Here is a 17,175-nt window from a genome sequence, read left to right on the forward strand (position 1 = left end):
GACACTACAGTTAGTTCATACTTTTTAAGAACCACACATTCTCAGTTAGAACGGCCACACTTACACAGATGTGGAATATGATGCCATTGTGCGAATAGTCCATGGTCACGTGTACTACACTAGCTATACCACAAACACAGTCAGGACAGCTTGACTTATCTACTGACTGTTGAACCAGGGCATGATTCAGAACACACACTCCACACAGAGGACGAAGACGCTTGTTTACTCTCAGAGACATCTAAAATAGAAAACGATCGAAAGCTGTGCACAAAGCATGTGGGTCATGAGAAGCCTGTGTGAGTGTGTGTTGGTAAGTCCCTTTTCAGAAAACATGACCTCAGCTCCAGTCTGGTAATAGAGGGCACTCCCACACAGGGCAGACCAGGTTGCAGAGAAAGGTCACCTGTCAGAGGACATAGGGTAAGAGACCGCAGACTGAGCTTCTGTTGCTGCTGCAGCTGTTGCTGCTTCTGCTACTCAATGTGAAGAAAAAGAACAACTGATCTGCAGTGATGGAGAGGACCACATAGAAGAAAAAGCAGCCATTTTGACGTCAACACAGCCAAAACAGTTGAGTGCTTAGACAACGGTAGCAAAGAAAAGACAGCAACTTTGTATGACTGAATTATTACACTGTATTAACTTTCATAGTATTTCAATACATGCGAGAAGCATGTCACTTAATTACAGTAGAATGATATACATTTTCTCAGTTTCCCAAAGGTGTTATGTAACATTAATACCATTGATCTAGGAGATCCCTTCCTCCGTCTCCCTCTCTGTCTCTTTCTCTCTCTCTCTCTCCAGCACCTCCCTTATAAAATCCCTAACGAGATGCTGCTTTGATATGAGTAGAGTCCTGTGATCCTTTGCCAGGGGATCCTTTCAATGAACTCTGGAGAAATAAAAGGCCCACGTGACCTGGACACTCTGGGTCTGACCTGCCTTATCTCCACTCACTCTCAGGGGAACTATTGTAGTGCTACGCAGGGCCAAGCCACAGAGTAGTAGAGTAGAGATTTGAAGCGTGAAGGCCAGGGTAATGACCTAAACTATAGCATTGATGTATACTACCATTCAAGAGTTTGGGGTCACTTAGAAATGTCCTTGTTTTTGAAAGAAAAGCACGTTTTTTTGTAAAATGTGATCAGAAATACAGTGTAGACATTGTTAATGTTGTAAATGACAATTGTAGCTGGAAAACGACCCATTAACAGCAACCATCACTCATGTGTTCCAATGGCACGTTGTGTTAGATAATCCAAGTTTATCATTTTAAAGACTAATTGATCATTAGAAAACCCTTTTGCAATTATGTTAGCACAGCTGAAAACTGTTGTTCTGATTAAAGAAGCAATGCAGCTGGCCTTCTTTAGTTCAATTACAGTCTCAAAATGGCCAGAAACAAAGAACTTTCTTCTGAAAGTTGTCAGTCTATTCTTGTTCAGAGAAATGAAGGCTTTTCCATGAGAGAAATTGCCAAGAAACTGAAGATCTTGTACAATGCTGTGTACTACTCCCTTCACAGAACAGAGCAAACGGACTCTAACCAGAATAGAAAGAGGAGTGGGAGGCCCCAGTGCACAACTGACCAAGAGGACAAGTACGTTAGAGTGTCTAGTTTGAGAAACAGACGCCTCACAAGTCCTCAACTGGCAGCTTCATTAAATAGTACACGCAAAACACCAGTCTCAACATTAACAGTGAAGAGGCGACTCCGGGATGCTGGCCTTCTAGGCAGAGTTCCTCTGTTCAGTGCCCATCTTAATCTTTTCTTTTTATTGGCCAGTCTGAGATATGCCTTTTTGTTTTGCAACTCTGCCTAGAAGACCAGCATCCCGGAGTCACCTCTTCATTGGTGATATTGAGACTGGTGTTTTGCGGGTGCTATTTAAGGAAGCTGCCAGTTGAGGACTTGTGAGTTGTCTGTTTCTCAAACTAGACACTCTAACGTACTTGTCCTCTTGCTCAGTTGTGCACCGGGGCCTCCCACTCCACTTTCTATTCTGATTAGAGCCAGGTGGCACTGTTCTGTGAAGGGAGTAGTACACAGCATTGTACAAGATCTTCAGTTTCTTGGCAATTTCTCTCATGGAATAGCCTTCATTTCTCTGAACAAGAATAGACAGACAAGTTTCAGAAGAAAGTGCTTTGTTTCTGGTCATTTTGAGCCTGTAATTGAACCCACAAATGCTGATGCTCCTGATACTCAACTAGTCTAAAGAAGGCCAGCTGCATTGCTTCTTTAATCAGAACAACAGTTTTCAGCTGTGCTAACAAAATTGCAAAAGGGTTTTCTGATGATAAATTAGCCTTTAAAAAGATAAACTTGGATTATCTAACACAACGTGCCATTGGAACACAGGAGTGATGGTTGCTGATAATGGGTCTCTGTACGCCTATGTAGATATTCCATAAAAAAATCTGCTGTTTCCAGCTACAATAGTCATTTAAAACATTAACAATGTCTACACTGTATTTCTGATCAATTTGATGTTATTTTAACAGACAATAAATGAGCTTTTCTTTCAAAAACAAGGATATTTCTAAATAATCCCAAACTTTTGAACAGTAGTGTATGTCAGACAGCTGTGTGCATGTGTGTCCCCATGTATGCTTGAAAGACATATATAATTCAGGCGTTTCATGGAAGGCGTTGTTTGTGATTAAACAACTCATTCTCACCAGAAGAGAGCAACATCCAACACGACCCCTTAGCGCTCTAACACGCACGTGAAAGTGCTACAGCATTTGTAAACATTACATGTTAACACCATGAGATCATTCAACCATATAACCTCTTGCTGAGCAAAAACACCCAACAGCATTCCTTGCTACATTTTATTTCAAAATATGGGAAGCTAGTAACTCCAACTTTAAGCTGTTAACAAGACCCTTGAGTTCTTCTGGGGCCAGTGACCTGGTCCTTCCTGCAGCTGCAGCTGGAGCTCATGTGTTTGGGCCACTGCTGACCTACATCCTCCCTCCACCCCTTCACCAGGGCCATGGTCACGAGTCTACAGCTGCTAACCTAAAGGCCTCACACTTGCTCCTAAGATCTACTAAACATTTAGTTGTATTTACATCTATTACTAAGGCTGCTGGTCAGACTTTACCAGGAGGAAGTACCTTACAAATGTACAGTAAAGGTACACATGTTCACTGAACACATATGCGTGTAGGCTACAGTATTGTAGGAGTGTTGTTGTATTCCATGAGTTAGTAAGGACCCATTAACCTTTTTATCGCCTTGGTTCCGTCAACCCTTGGCACTCTTCATTCTCTGCTCTCTCTTGTCCTCACCTCCCTCCCAGACTGACTTTCCAGCCTGACTTGAGCAGGACTTAATTAAACTGAGAGCAATGTGATTTCCTCCCGATAGAGAACAAATTAGGCCCCGTTAGAGAAATGCTGACGGAGCCATTATATCTCCTCATCTGTTTATCTTGCACCAAGAAGACAGGGGGAGAAGAGGAGGAAACTACAAAAATGCTTCATTTTATATTGATGTGATGGAGGACTGGGAGAGGCAGGCCCTGCCCAGGGAAAGAGAACATCAGGAGTAATGCACTTCACAAAGCACCCAAAACAGACAAATAAGCAATAATGACAGAGAACATCTATACAATTTCATCGGTTTGGTCTGGATGGGCCTTCATAATTTATTCCGTTATTTATCCTTTAATTCTATCTAATGGAGACAGGGCTGAGGGCTCCAGTGGAGAGCAAAGCAGTGCAGTGGTAGGGCTGTGTAATCCCTGCTGCTTCCCCTGGCCTGTTCTCACCAGATAGCTAGCTCTCTAGTCTGAACAGTCCAACACCGTTAATCAATTAACAGAAGGAGACATGAGCACCAAAACAAATCCTACTCACTCAGCCAAGGGCAGAGAGCTGGGCAGCATAGTACCATTAACTGCTTCATAATTAAATGAGCTAGAAGTGCAAGTCTAAAGGATCTCTCTTACCATGTCTCCTCCTTTGGTGTCTTCATCTTCAGAACACACACAAAGAAATGGAAACAATTCTATCTTTTAGACAGCACAAACAATCTCTGGGTTTTTTGTGTTCTCAAATGGGGAAGTGAATGGAGGAAGTTGAGATGAGGAAGTGGCTTGCTGGTGTTGAAATGACAACAATCACCTGCTAACTGTCTCTTTGTCAAATTCGCATCACAGAGGACTGGAGCAAACTCTGCAAGTGTCTGCAACTCTGTGCTCTGTACACTGCAGATTGACAGAAACCCAGAGGCCTTGTTCATTAGGAACTATCCCTCAAACACTTAATACAATATTCTCCTGATTATACTAACCATTAGGGTACCTGGGGTGGCAGATAGCCTAGCTGTTAGAGCGCCTACATAGGCGTAGAGGCCCAGATCAAATCCTGGAGCCGACAAGGCAAAGATCTGTTGATCTACCTCTGAACAAGGCAGTTAACCCACTGTTCCTAGGCTGCCATTGAAAATAATAATTTGTTCTTAACTGACTTGCCTAGTTAAATGAAGGTAAAATTAAAAAAATTCCACTCTAGTTTCTTCCTATTTGGAAGAATAAGTTACTAGTTGTAGGGTTGTTTTTATACGTTGCTTTTATACATGTTATGACATTTCTTATTTAGGTGCAGAAGATCAAGAGTAAAGGCCAATTGGAAAGAGAATTGCAGGTGGCAACCATTGGAAACTCAATATGAAAAGCAAATGTGAAATGTCAAGACAGACCAGTAGGGGGTGCTCTTTACTCCCCCTCTGATATTCACGATGAAGTCACAACAACCACAATGTTCGAGGAGAGTGAAACTAAGCCTGAAATGATCCGGTAGTAAATTAGTTAATTAGACAACCTTATGATCATCTACATGTTATCACAAGGTTACTATTTCAACTGCATTCTTTGTCATTGGCGACAGAGGTATTGTGTCCAATATGCGTGGGTTTTACTGTTATCTGTCCATAAATGCACTAGCTGAAATGTGTGAGGGTATTCACGAGTCTGTCTGTGACGGTATTCACGTGTCTGTGTGTGAGGGCATTCAAGTGTCTGTGTGTGAGGGTATTCACGTGTCTGTGTGTGAGGGTATTCACGTGTCTGTGTGTGACAGTATTCACATGTCTGTGTGTGAGGGTATTCACGTGTCTGTGTGTGAGGGTCTTCACGTGTCTGTGTGTGAGGGTATTCACGTGTCTGTGTGTGACAGTATTCACATGTCTGTGTGTGAGGGTATTCACGTGTCTGTGTGTGAGGGTCTTCATGTGTCTGTGTGTGAGGGTAATCACGTGTCTGTGTGTGAGGGTCTTCAAGTGTCTGTGTGTGAGGGTATTCACGTGTCTGTGTGTGACAGTATTCACATGTCTGTGTGTGAGGGTATTCACGTGTCTGTGTGTGAGGGTCTTCACATGTCTGTGTGTGACAGTATTCACATGTCTGTGTGTGAGGGTATTCACGTGTCTGTGTGTGAGGGTCTTCACGTGTCTGTGTGTGAGGGTAATCACGTGTCTGTGTGTGAGGGTCTTCAAGTGTCTGTGTGTGAGGGTCTTCATGTGTCTGTGTGTGAGGCTATTCACGTGTCTGTGTGAGGGTATTCACGTGTCTGTGTGTGAGGGTCTTCACGTGTCTGTGTGTGAGGGTAATCACGTGTCTGTGTGTGAGGGTCTTCAAGTGTCAGTGTGTGAGATTATTCATGTGTCTGTATGTGAGGCTATTCACGTGTCTGTGTGAGGGTATTCACGTGTCTGTGTGTGAGGGTATTCACGTGTCTGTGTGTGAGGGTCTTCACATGTCTGTGTGTGTTATTGTTAACCACACTCTTTCTTTGTGTGTAGAGCTACTTGCCTGGGAAACGTTGTTCTCCACCTCACCCCTTTCTCACAGTCTTCCCCCACAGCCTCTCACAGTTCCCTCCTGCCCACTGCACAGAGAGGTGAGAAACAAGCACTCCATGCCTCTGATTTGATAGGGCCCTTGTAAATCACCACAGGACTTCTCACACTCACACACACACACACACACACACACACACACACACACACACACACACACACACACACACACACACACACACACACACACACACACACACACACACACACACACACACACACACACACGCACACACCAGCCTGTTTCACACACTCAGGTGAGCTAAGGGCAATATCAATCTGCCACCTGTCCCCTCAGTGATGTGCTTCCATGAGCTGCTAACACCACACATTCCCTTCCACAGAACTAGGCCTTGTGAAGTCAGTGTGTCTGCCCGAAAGACAGTATCATTTCAACGTATACGGTGTAACTGTTTCTCTCCCCATCAGCCGTGAGAGGGAAATGGAATGAAATGAGTTAACCAGCGGGTATATTTTAGTAAAGAAAAGAGGATAGGGACTGAGGTATCGGTTACAGCTCTAGATACTACTTTCCTTCAGTACTCTTCACTGAATCGCTCTCGGGTCAGACCGCTCTGCTCAAGCTCCCATTTTTCCCTGATCTATTATTCATCTCTCCCCAGTGTATCTCTGCCTCCATGGCAAATGGGTTTCCACAGCTACACGGGAGAACAGCTTTACACATGGACACACACAGGCGTACACTTCCACAAGAACACACACCTACACACACCTACACACACACACACGCACCTACACACACACACACACACACACTACACACACACACGCACCTACACACACACGCACCTACACACACACACACACACACACACACACACACACACACACACACACACACACACACACACACACACACACACACACACACACACACACACACACACACACACACACACACACACACACACACAGAACAGAACAACCACCCAGTGCTTATCATCGAATAACACCACGGTGGTAGAAATGAACTGGGTAAAATTAGAGGCACAGAGCAGATAAAAGCTATTCCGAGTCTATTGAGGCAAGCGTAAGCTTATTATTCAGGACAACCATGCTAAGATTCAAATGTGGAGCAGAAGGAAACAGTTCCCCACACTCCCCAGTGCAGGAAGAGATGAGAGACGAGAAGAAACAGAGAGGAGAGGAGAGAGAAGATATGGGATAAAGAGGAGAGATGAGAGACGAGACAGTACAGAGAGGAGAGGAGAGAGAAGATATGGGATAAAGAGGAGAGATGAGAGACGAGACAGTACAGAGAGGAGAGGAGAGAGAAGATATGGGATAAAGAGGAGAGATGAGAGACGAGACAGTACAGAGAGGAGAGGAGAGAGAAGATATGGGATAAAGAGGAGAGATGAGAGACGAGACAGTACAGAGAGGAGAGGAGAGAGAAGATATGGGATAAAGAGGAGAGATGAGAGACGAGACAGTACAGAGAGGAGAGGAGAGAAGATATGGGATAAAGAGGAGAGATGAGAGACGAGACAGTACAGAGAGGAGAGGAGAGAGAAGATATGGGATAAAGAGGAGAGATGAGAGACGAGACAGTACAGAGAGGAGAGGAGAGAGAAGATATGGGATAAAGAGGAGAGATGAGAGACGAGACAGTACAGAGAGGAGAGGAGAGAGAAGATATGGGATAAAGAGGAGAGATGAGAGAGAGGCAGCTGAGGCAGTATAGCTGTCAATGACCTGGAGCTCCTTCTGCAGAGCCATTGATCCCCCAGTTAACAAGAGGTGCAGTAAATCAGTAGACACACAACAGAGAGATGGGGGGGAGAGAAAGAGTGACAACACAATGCACCAGACACATACACTATATGCCAGCAGAGGTATTGTAAAGCTGTACAGCAGACAGGTAGACAGACAGAGCAAGATGGTGTTATTTTTCCTTTTATACCTTTAATTGCTTTCATCTATTGTCATCAAATTTAAAATGCATTCCTAGTGCATTTGTGTTTTGTTTTGCAAATCTGTAGTGGAATGTAATCCAAATTAATGTCATGGTTACCCTGGTGGGATGGCTCCTCTGGCAGTGCCCATGGAAATGCGCTGGGTGCCCGGCCGGTTCAGGTTGTTCTGCCCATTGATGACGGCATGGTGACCGTGGGAGTGGGCGTGGGCGTGGGAGTGGCCATGTGCAGGCGGAAGGGACGGCAGCGGCGGGGAACATGGAAAGTTGGCACTAGACAGGAGAGACTGCACCTGTTCAGCTTTGGCTTGGCCTCCTCCTGCGCTTATGTTGTTATGTTGTATATTATTGGTCCCAGCACTAGAGGTGGGGGACCAGAGGGTGGTTCCAGCGAAGGTGTTACTCTGCCGTACCACGGTGAGCGTGCCTGTAGCCCCCGAAGGCCCGGTAGCTCCCCCATACAGCTTACGGTGCTGAGAGGCCAGGATGGCGTTTGAGGCAGCCCGCGTGCTGTTGACCAGGATGCACTGCTGGCAGGAGCAGGGTTGGCCGGAGCTGGCTCCCACGGGCCAAGACTGGGACTTGGGGATGGAGCCCATGATGAGAGGGTAGGCTAGGTCCATGCGTCGGCGCAGGCGGCGTTTCCTCTGGCTCTGCCGGTTGGTCTGGACCATGCTGTTGAAGTCAATGAGGTAGCAGAAGCCCAGAGAGGTCAGGTCCAGCCAGGGGTGCTGCTTCTCATAGGCGTTCTGGATGGTCACACATATCTCCATGTCGTAGGGCGTCCAGGAGCCGCTGTCGTTCTCCCACTCCCACACCACACCCTTCCCCGGGGCCGACGACGGCTCATAGAAGTTCCTGTGGACCGGCCTCATGGTGCCTGGAGGGAGAGAGGGAGGATAGGAGGTCAGAGGAAAGGGAATAACTGTACGCATCCATCATAGATTATTCACATACCAAGATATCAAACCACTTTTCGCTTAAATCATCATGCATTTAAATGTATGATTCATTGAATAAATTGGCCACGGAAGCTTCAAAATGAAAAAGCAACCCAGATACTAATATGTGAAAATGACAGAATGTCATGATTTTCTACAGGTCTCTTTGTTGAGGAAGGGGAAGGGGAGGGAGAGACGGAGGTGTACCTCTGCCCCTCTGCTAATGGATCCTCAGCCCCCACCTCCATTATAACACAATTATTGTGGTCACATGGGAAATCAGGACACCTCTCCCCATCTCCTGGCTCTCCGGCGAGGAACAACAGAACCCTTCCCCCATTTAATTTAACGGCTAAATGCACACTCCCTTGCAGGGTAGCACCGGGGTGATAATGGAAGGATGAAGGTGTGTGTAGTGGGGCTGGTGGGGATGGGTGGGGGTCAGTGTTGGTAACCCCCCAGTCATACAGTCCAGCACAACTGGCTCCAGAGAATAAAACGCAACAGCAGAATCAGCAGCGCTGACCTTGAATTCCTGCCGCAAACTGTGGTTAAGGACTTGGCTTGGTGGCTGATTTCATTTGGAAGGCTGCTGAAAACCTCTGCACACAGACATCACGACACACACACACACACACACACACACACACACACACACACACACACACAGACACAGACACAGACACAGACACAGACACAGACACAGACACACAGACACACAGACACACAGACACACACACACACACACACACACACACACACACAAAAACACACGAGAAATAAAAATAAGAAAAACACGAACATGAGCCTAAGAGGGATACATTAACATGCAGATTTACACTCTCTAAAAAGAGTATGTTCTCAGGTCTCTGACCCAATAACTGGATGTGCAGCAGCTTCACACTCTCTTGTTAAATGGTAAGTTAACACTAGCCTTATAAATATTAGATTATGTGGAGACTTTATTAGCTGGGCATCACTTTAGCTTCACCAACTAATGGTGAGTAAAAACAAACAGTCCCTCACTTTAAGAGACATGTCACGCCCTGACCATAGAGAGCCCTTTGTTCTCTAATTGGGGATCATACTTAAGGGTTCCCTGTTCACACCTGCTTTATGGGTTATTGTTTTGTGCACCATGTAGTCACGGTTCGGTTATTGATTTATTGTGTTTTGCTTAAAGTTTCACTTTGAAATAAGTATGTGGAACTCAACATCCACTGCGCCTTGGTCGCGTTCTTACGACAAGCGCGACAAGATCATTTGCTATCCATAGGCTGTAACAGAAGCTAATGTAAAGACAAATCTGCAAAGAAATATACTTAACAAAAATATAAATTCAACATGCAGCAACTACAAGTTGAAGCTACAGGAAATCAGTCAATTGAAAAAAAATTCATTAGGCCTTTAAGCCCTAATCTATGAATTTCAAATGACCAGGAAGATATGCATTTGTTGGTCACAGATACCTTAAAAAAAGGTAGGGGCGTGGATCAGAAAACTAGTCAGTATCTGGTGTGGCCATCATTTGCCTTGTGCAGTGCAACATATCTCCTCCACATAGAGTCGATCAGGCTGTTGATTGTGGCCTGTGGAATGTTGTCCCACTCCTCTTCAATGTCTCTGAGAAGTTGTTGGATATTAGCGGGAACTGGAACATGCTGTCGTACATTTGGATCCAGAGCATCCCAAATAGGCTCAATAGGTGACATGTCTGGTGAGTCTGCAGGCCATGGAAGAACTGGGCCACTTTTATCTTCCAGGAATTGTGTACAGATCCTTGTGACATGGGGCTGTGCATTATCATGCTGAAACATGAGGTGATGGCGGCGGATGAATGGCACAACAATGGGCCTCAGGATCTCGTTACGGTATCTCGAGCCGTTCAAATAAAATACAGTTGACATCAATAAAATACAACTGTATTCCTTGTCCGTAGCTTATGTCTGCCCATAGCATAACCCCACCGCCACCATGGGGCACTCTGTTCACATCGTTGACCTCAGCAAACCGCTTGCCCACACAACGCCATACAGGTGTGTTTGTGAGGCCGGTTGGACGTAATACCAAATTCTCTCTAAAACAATGTTGGAGGCGGCTTATGGTAGAGAAATTAACAGGAAATGATCTGGCAACAGCTCTGGTGGACATTCCTGCAGTCAGCATGCCAATTGGGCACACCCTCAAAACTTGTGCTGGGGACAATAAAAGGCCACTCTGAAATGTGCCATTTTGTCACAACACAATCCCACAGATGTCTCAAGATGCACCTGTGTAATGACCATGCTGTTTGATCAGCTTCTTGATATGCCACACCAGTCAGATGGATGGATTATATTGACAAAAGAGAAATGCTCACTACCAAGGATGTGCACAAGTTTGTTCACAACATTTTTGAGAAATTCTGCTTTTTGTGCATATGGACAATTTCTGGGATCTTTTATTTCAGCTCTTGAAACATGGGACCAACAGTTTACATGTTGTGTTTATATTTTTGTTCAGCGTATATAAATAGTGACATGCCCAAATGGAGGGTTGATTGTAAATCATGTTCCTTGGTTATTAAAGCTAAATACCATCAGAATATGATGAAGGTAGGGTCATGACACTCCCATGAGAAATAACCCCTCACTAGGGTCAACTTGTAAATACATTACCCCATCCTATTACAGAGTGTAAATCATATACATCACAGGTAAACCCCAGGATATAACCTGTAGAAAGAAGAAACATGGGAAAGTCGAACAGCCAAGAGCCAACCCTCTAATTAAATGACTGATTCTGGTCTAGTGTTTGTTTTTCTATGCTGTGGTATTGACTGGGGTTATCTAGGGCCTTAAGGAGAAAGTGAAGGTCACATGAAACCAAAACAGGAAGCTCCACTCACAAACAGCACCAACAACCTCCTCACAGTACCTCATATGGCTACCTGACTAATGCACTAATTTACTGTTGTATATATAATGGCTCAAGCCCAAAGCTGAGGCAGAGTTGTTGATCCTCTCCGTGCGACCCAGCCGACCCTGCATGCTCTTCCTGACAGGAAACGGAGAGAGAGTGGTCACTTCCTGTCTAACTCTATGTGCTTTTGGCAGCAGTATCTCCCTTCCTGGAGTCTCTCCTCCTTCTCTCCCCATCCCGTCTCCCCTCTCCTCCTCCCCCTCCTCATGACATCCTCCAGCTGTCCTTGCCCAACACGACAGCGGTCCCATTGGGTGAGGAGCAGTGGCTGTGTGATGTATCACTGTGTCAAGCCTCACTGTGGGACTCTAACCCGAGCTCAAACATGGGGTGAGTTGATGGTGAACTAAACTGTTAAGACTCATTCCACAAGTTCTGGAAAACTTAGTGGCTTCCTGATGATCTGTTCCCTCCCTGACAGAGTCTATCATTCATCTCTCTGTTTAATGGGGTTGTTTTTGCCTTGAGTTGAAGACAGGTCAGTCTGATTCCCTCCCTTTGTCTTTCCTCAGGTAGGACATGTAACAAGACTGTCACTGCATCCTTCATTAGATAGCCCCCCAGATAATACAACATGCCTCCTAAAGGAAGTGAAAGCAGATGCAATGTCACTGGTTCTGATATTATGTGAGCTCTTGTCTTACCGCAGACTGGCTGTCATACGTGTTTGCTGATTCCACAAAGCAGAAGACCAGTTACATCATCTGCAGGACAGTTAAATCATCATAAAAGCTTAACTCTTGGGATACACAGCAGCCATACTTTACAAACACTGAACAGAATCAATAGCATAAAAAAATATTTATACAGTGCTGTGAAAAATAATTTTCCCCCTTTCTGATTTTCTCTATTTTGGATACTGAACGTTATCAGATCTTCAACCAAAACCTAATATTAGATAAAGGGAACCTGAGTTTACAAATAACTCAAAAATTGATACTTAGTTTATTTATTTTATTCACAAAGTTCTGCAACACCCAATTCCCCTGTGTGAAAAAGTAATTTCCCCCTTACACTGGGGTGTAGCCTAGTGGTTAGAGCTGTTGTGCTGCCCAATCGGATAGCTCAAATCACTGTGGCTACAGAGCTTCCATGACCCTGGCCACAGCCAAGTTTAATAGGCTACTAGCCTACGCAAGATTTAATAACTTTTAAAACCATGACCACAATGAGACTGTCAACGGATACAGCAAAGAGCTGCTGTTTTTACGAATGAGTTATTACTATTAACACTATTACAAAACACACTTCTCCGTACAATGTGAATTTGTGCATGAGGCAGATGCGGTGCGACTCGAGTTTCGCCATCAGGTGGAAGACGGTGTCACCTCTCTCTGATCAGTCTCACTGGAGGGAAGGAAGGAGAGAGCAGGTGGAAGACAGTGTCTCCTCTCTCTGATCAGTCCAGTAAAATAAAAAAGCTAATGATTTCAATTCATGCTCAACTAGTGCAAAACCAACTTATCTATTTTGTTATCAAAGCTCGAGTTTTGAAATATAATATGGTCTGATTAACAATATTGGCAGGCCAATCATACATCTAATATGCTGTGATAATGTATTAGGCCTAGTGCCCAGACCTCATTCCTATTAAACTGTCTGTGTGAGGTTAATGTAAAATAATAAAATCTGAGCAGTAGATCTCAGCTTGCTTTTTGACTGCGAAAGTGATCTTGACTCATAAAAGTTTGGTGACCACTGAGGGTGTGAACAATGCTGAATGGGTGTAGACAAAGAAGGGCTTTCCAATAGTAGTACCAAAACATTGAAAGACGGTTTTCTCAAAAGTGAGTTTACAAGTTGATTAACTTTCAAAGGAGAATTACTTTCCCATTGTTTCATCAAATTTTGTGTATGATTTACCATTTTGTAGCTCTGAGTCTCTACTTTCATCCAATGTAAGAAACAGAAATTCAAATGCTGCTACATAAGACCGAATCCCGGTGGTGAGTCACATATACACAACAGCTAGGTGCAGTGAAATGTGTTGTTTTACAGGGGCAGCTGTGGTAGTATGGCGCCCCTGAAGCAGATTAAGGTTAAGAGCCTTGCTCAAGGGCACAGACAGATTTTCACCATGTCGGCTCAGGTATTCGAACCAGCACACTTTTGTTTACTGGCCCAAGGCTCTAACCGCTATACAACCTGCTGCATTGGCACACTGCACACCTTGCACACAGGCAAAATCCCTAGCTAAGGATTACCTTATGGTAGTTTCAAGACTGACTAACCCCTTTATACTCATATGGTCATAGTAAATCCTATCCAAATCTGTCCATTTGGCTTGTTGATGTGTCCCTCCTAACTCTGTGATGTTTCAGTGGCCTCCCAGGGGGATCCTACAACACCCTGAATGGAATTTTCACAGATAATTTAATAGCACAAGTAAAACCTGACTTCATCAAAAACCCGCTGAAAAATTCACGAGATTCAGGCTTTGTTGTCAGAGAAACGCGTAGGTAGGATTTGTTGTCATAGTCATGGAAGCCTCCAAGGGTTTGTCCACAGCTGTGTGCTCCCAGTAACCGTCTCCTCTCCTCACGGAACAAAGTAGCAGTAAAGTGGACAGCCCTCTGTCCTCCCTTCCACTCTCTCATCTCCTGCTGACGCCAGCCTCCTCTTTCCCCTCCTGTCACTCCTGGCTAGTCACCAACACTCACTGACCCATTGTTCACATTTTCCAACCTGTCACTCACTGGCCACCATCCTGATCTAGTCACCAACACTCACTGACCCATTGTTCACATTTTCCAACCTGTCACTCACTGGCCACCATCCTGATCTTAGACTGATCTTGTTGTCCACCTAGGCGATGGACAGATCTAGAGCTGGGAGAATCTGTTATAGTCAATTAAGGTCCACATTACCCAGCACTCATGGACACTCTTACTGACACTTGTGGCTGCTTCGCGTGATGTATTGTTGTCTCTACCTTTTTGCCCTTTGTGCTGTTGTCTGTGTCTAACCATGTTTGCACCATGTCTGTGCTACCATGTTGTGTTGCTACCGTGTTGTGTTGTTATCGTAGGTCTCACTTGATGTAGTGTCGTCGCTCTTGTCGTGATTTGTATTTTGTCCTACATTTGTATTTGAATCCCCCGTCCCCGCAGGAGGCCTTCTGCCTCTTGGGAGGCCGTCATTGTAAATAAGGATTTGTTCTTAATTGACTTGCATAGTTAAATAAAGGTTCAATAAAAACATAATGTGGTGCGATAAGCAGGCTGATGAGAAACCCCCTCGTGTCCCCAGCTACAGGCCTATTATGTATCCTAATAATTGACAAGGCTTCTCCAATTCCCCATGGGCCACGCTGAGCTTATTAAAAATAGCTCCATGATTTCCTGTAATGACAGAGGGAGAGAGACCAGTAACAGGGAGCCTACACTGTGAGGCTGCTGAATGCTGGCTGAGGGGTATTTAACAGGAAGAGGGAAATATTTTTTATTTATTACAGCAGCCAAACTGACTCGCCAGCAGCGTACACTGTGGCGCTTGGTCAGGGGCACTCTTTTTCTCACTAATATATCAGAACATAACATGCATTATAGCTGTACTTTTATTAAATCAGGGTTTGGCATATACAAGCTTTTACATTTCACTTCTGTAGGATATATAGCAACAGTATTTCGTACAGTTCATCAACCTAATTTCTAACTAAAAGTTTATTGAGCTGTACATTACTTTGCACTTAGAAGCATTCATTCTGTTGTTTATTATCTTGAACATATTCTCTTTGACAATATTGTATATCAGTGAACGCAGTGAATAAACAATAAGTATTCCATTAAGTTCAACTGTATACAGGCAATAAAGTAATTGAGGTATGTTTGATGTTTTCAATATGTATACAGGCAATAAAGTAATTGAGGTATGTTTGATGTTTTCCATAAACCGCACTAGCGCAGCCTGGAATGAAATTTCACTTTCATTTCACTTTCAGTTCTTAGTGAAAACACAGAACCAGTTGAGAGAACACATAGTAGCAGCTCTTAGAGAACACACAGAACATGCTCATAGAGAACACAGAGAACCAGTGGAGAACACACAGAACCAGCTCTTAGAGAACACACAGAACCAGTTGAGAGAACACACAGAACCAGTTGAGAGAACACACAGAACCAGCTCTTAGAGAACACAGAGAACCAGTGGAGAACACACAGAACCAGCTCTTAGAGAACACACAGAACCAGTTGAAAGAACACACAGAACCAGTTAGGGAACACACAGAACCAGCTTTTAGAGAACACACAGAACCAGCTCATAGAGAACACACAGAACCAGCTCTTAGTGAACACAAAGAACCAGTGGAGAACCCACAGAACCAGCTCTTAGAGAACACACAGAACCAGTTGAAAGAACACACAGAACCAGTTAGGGAACACACAGAACCAGTTGAGAGAACACACCGTAGCAGCTCTTAGAGAACAAACAGAACCAGCTCTTAGTGAACACACAGAACCAGTGGAAAACACACAGAACCAGTTGAAAGAACACACAGAACCAGTTAGGGAACGCACAGAACCAACTCTTAGTGACACACAGAACCAGCTATTAGAGAACACACAGAACCAGTTGAAAGAACACACAGAACCAGCTTTTAGAGAACACACAGAACCAGTTGAGAGAACACACGGTAGCAGCTCTTAGAGAACAAACAGAACCAGTGGAAAACACAAAGAACCAGCTCTTTGAGAACACACAGAACCAGTTGAAAGAATACACAGAACCAGTTAGGGAACACACAGTAGCAGCTCCTAGAGAACACACAGTAGCAGCTCTTACAGAACACACAGTAGCAGCTCTTAGAAAAACACACAGAACCAGTTGAGAACACACAGAACCAGCTCTTAGAGAACACACAGAACCAGTTAGGGAACACACAGAGCCAGCTCTGAGAGAACACAGTAGAAGCTCTGAGAGAACACATACCATGAGGGTGGAGAGGAGAACAGATGAAACTTCATTATCATTATGAGATAAAACATCTAGGTCAAAGATGCAATCTCTAGGTGGGTGCTTCTCATGAAACCAGTTTTAATTAAACATGTCTGTAGCAAATTGCGTTACAAAAGTATGATGCATCTGTAAAAATAAACTATCATTCTGAGGACTAAGATGTCTAGGTTTGTCCTTTTTTTTGTCAAATTATAATTTCGGCAGAATTTTTTTACATTTTCACTCCAAATTCTCATTATCGAAAGCATCCAAATTAAATTCTCAGGTCACTTTATACAATTTTACTTTGGAAAAACCTAACTCATTTGTATGAATCACAACATATGTTGCTGTAGTTTTGTCAATAAATCATAGAAATGGTATACTAGTTTAAGTTTACATTAAACTATAATATTTATTATGTACAAACACAGTATCTGTGGACATGTCTCATTACCGTAACACTTTTTCAAGTTCTTGTAAAAACTTTGGAGCACCAGAGTGGCGCAGTGGTCTAAGGCACT

The 17,175-nt window shown here is 44.1% G+C and overlaps 1 protein-coding gene across 2 annotated transcripts in view; it reads right to left on the reverse strand.

The window, feature by feature from the left end:
• The window catches only part of LOC135540336 (E3 ubiquitin-protein ligase DTX1-like), a 57,059-nt gene that overhangs the window by 14,461 nt on the left and 25,423 nt on the right, over window positions 1–17,175 (reverse strand). For both annotated transcript variants that reach the window (XM_064966937.1, XM_064966929.1), the window contains exon 4: window positions 7,914–8,694. In XM_064966937.1, the coding sequence (XP_064823009.1) occupies window positions 7,914–8,694 (781 nt within the window). The remainder of the gene's footprint in view (window positions 1–7,913; window positions 8,695–17,175) is intronic.

This window comes from Oncorhynchus masou, chromosome 1, assembly GCF_036934945.1.
Source record: "Oncorhynchus masou masou isolate Uvic2021 chromosome 1, UVic_Omas_1.1, whole genome shotgun sequence".
Classification (NCBI taxonomy): Eukaryota; Metazoa; Chordata; class Actinopteri; order Salmoniformes; family Salmonidae; genus Oncorhynchus; species Oncorhynchus masou.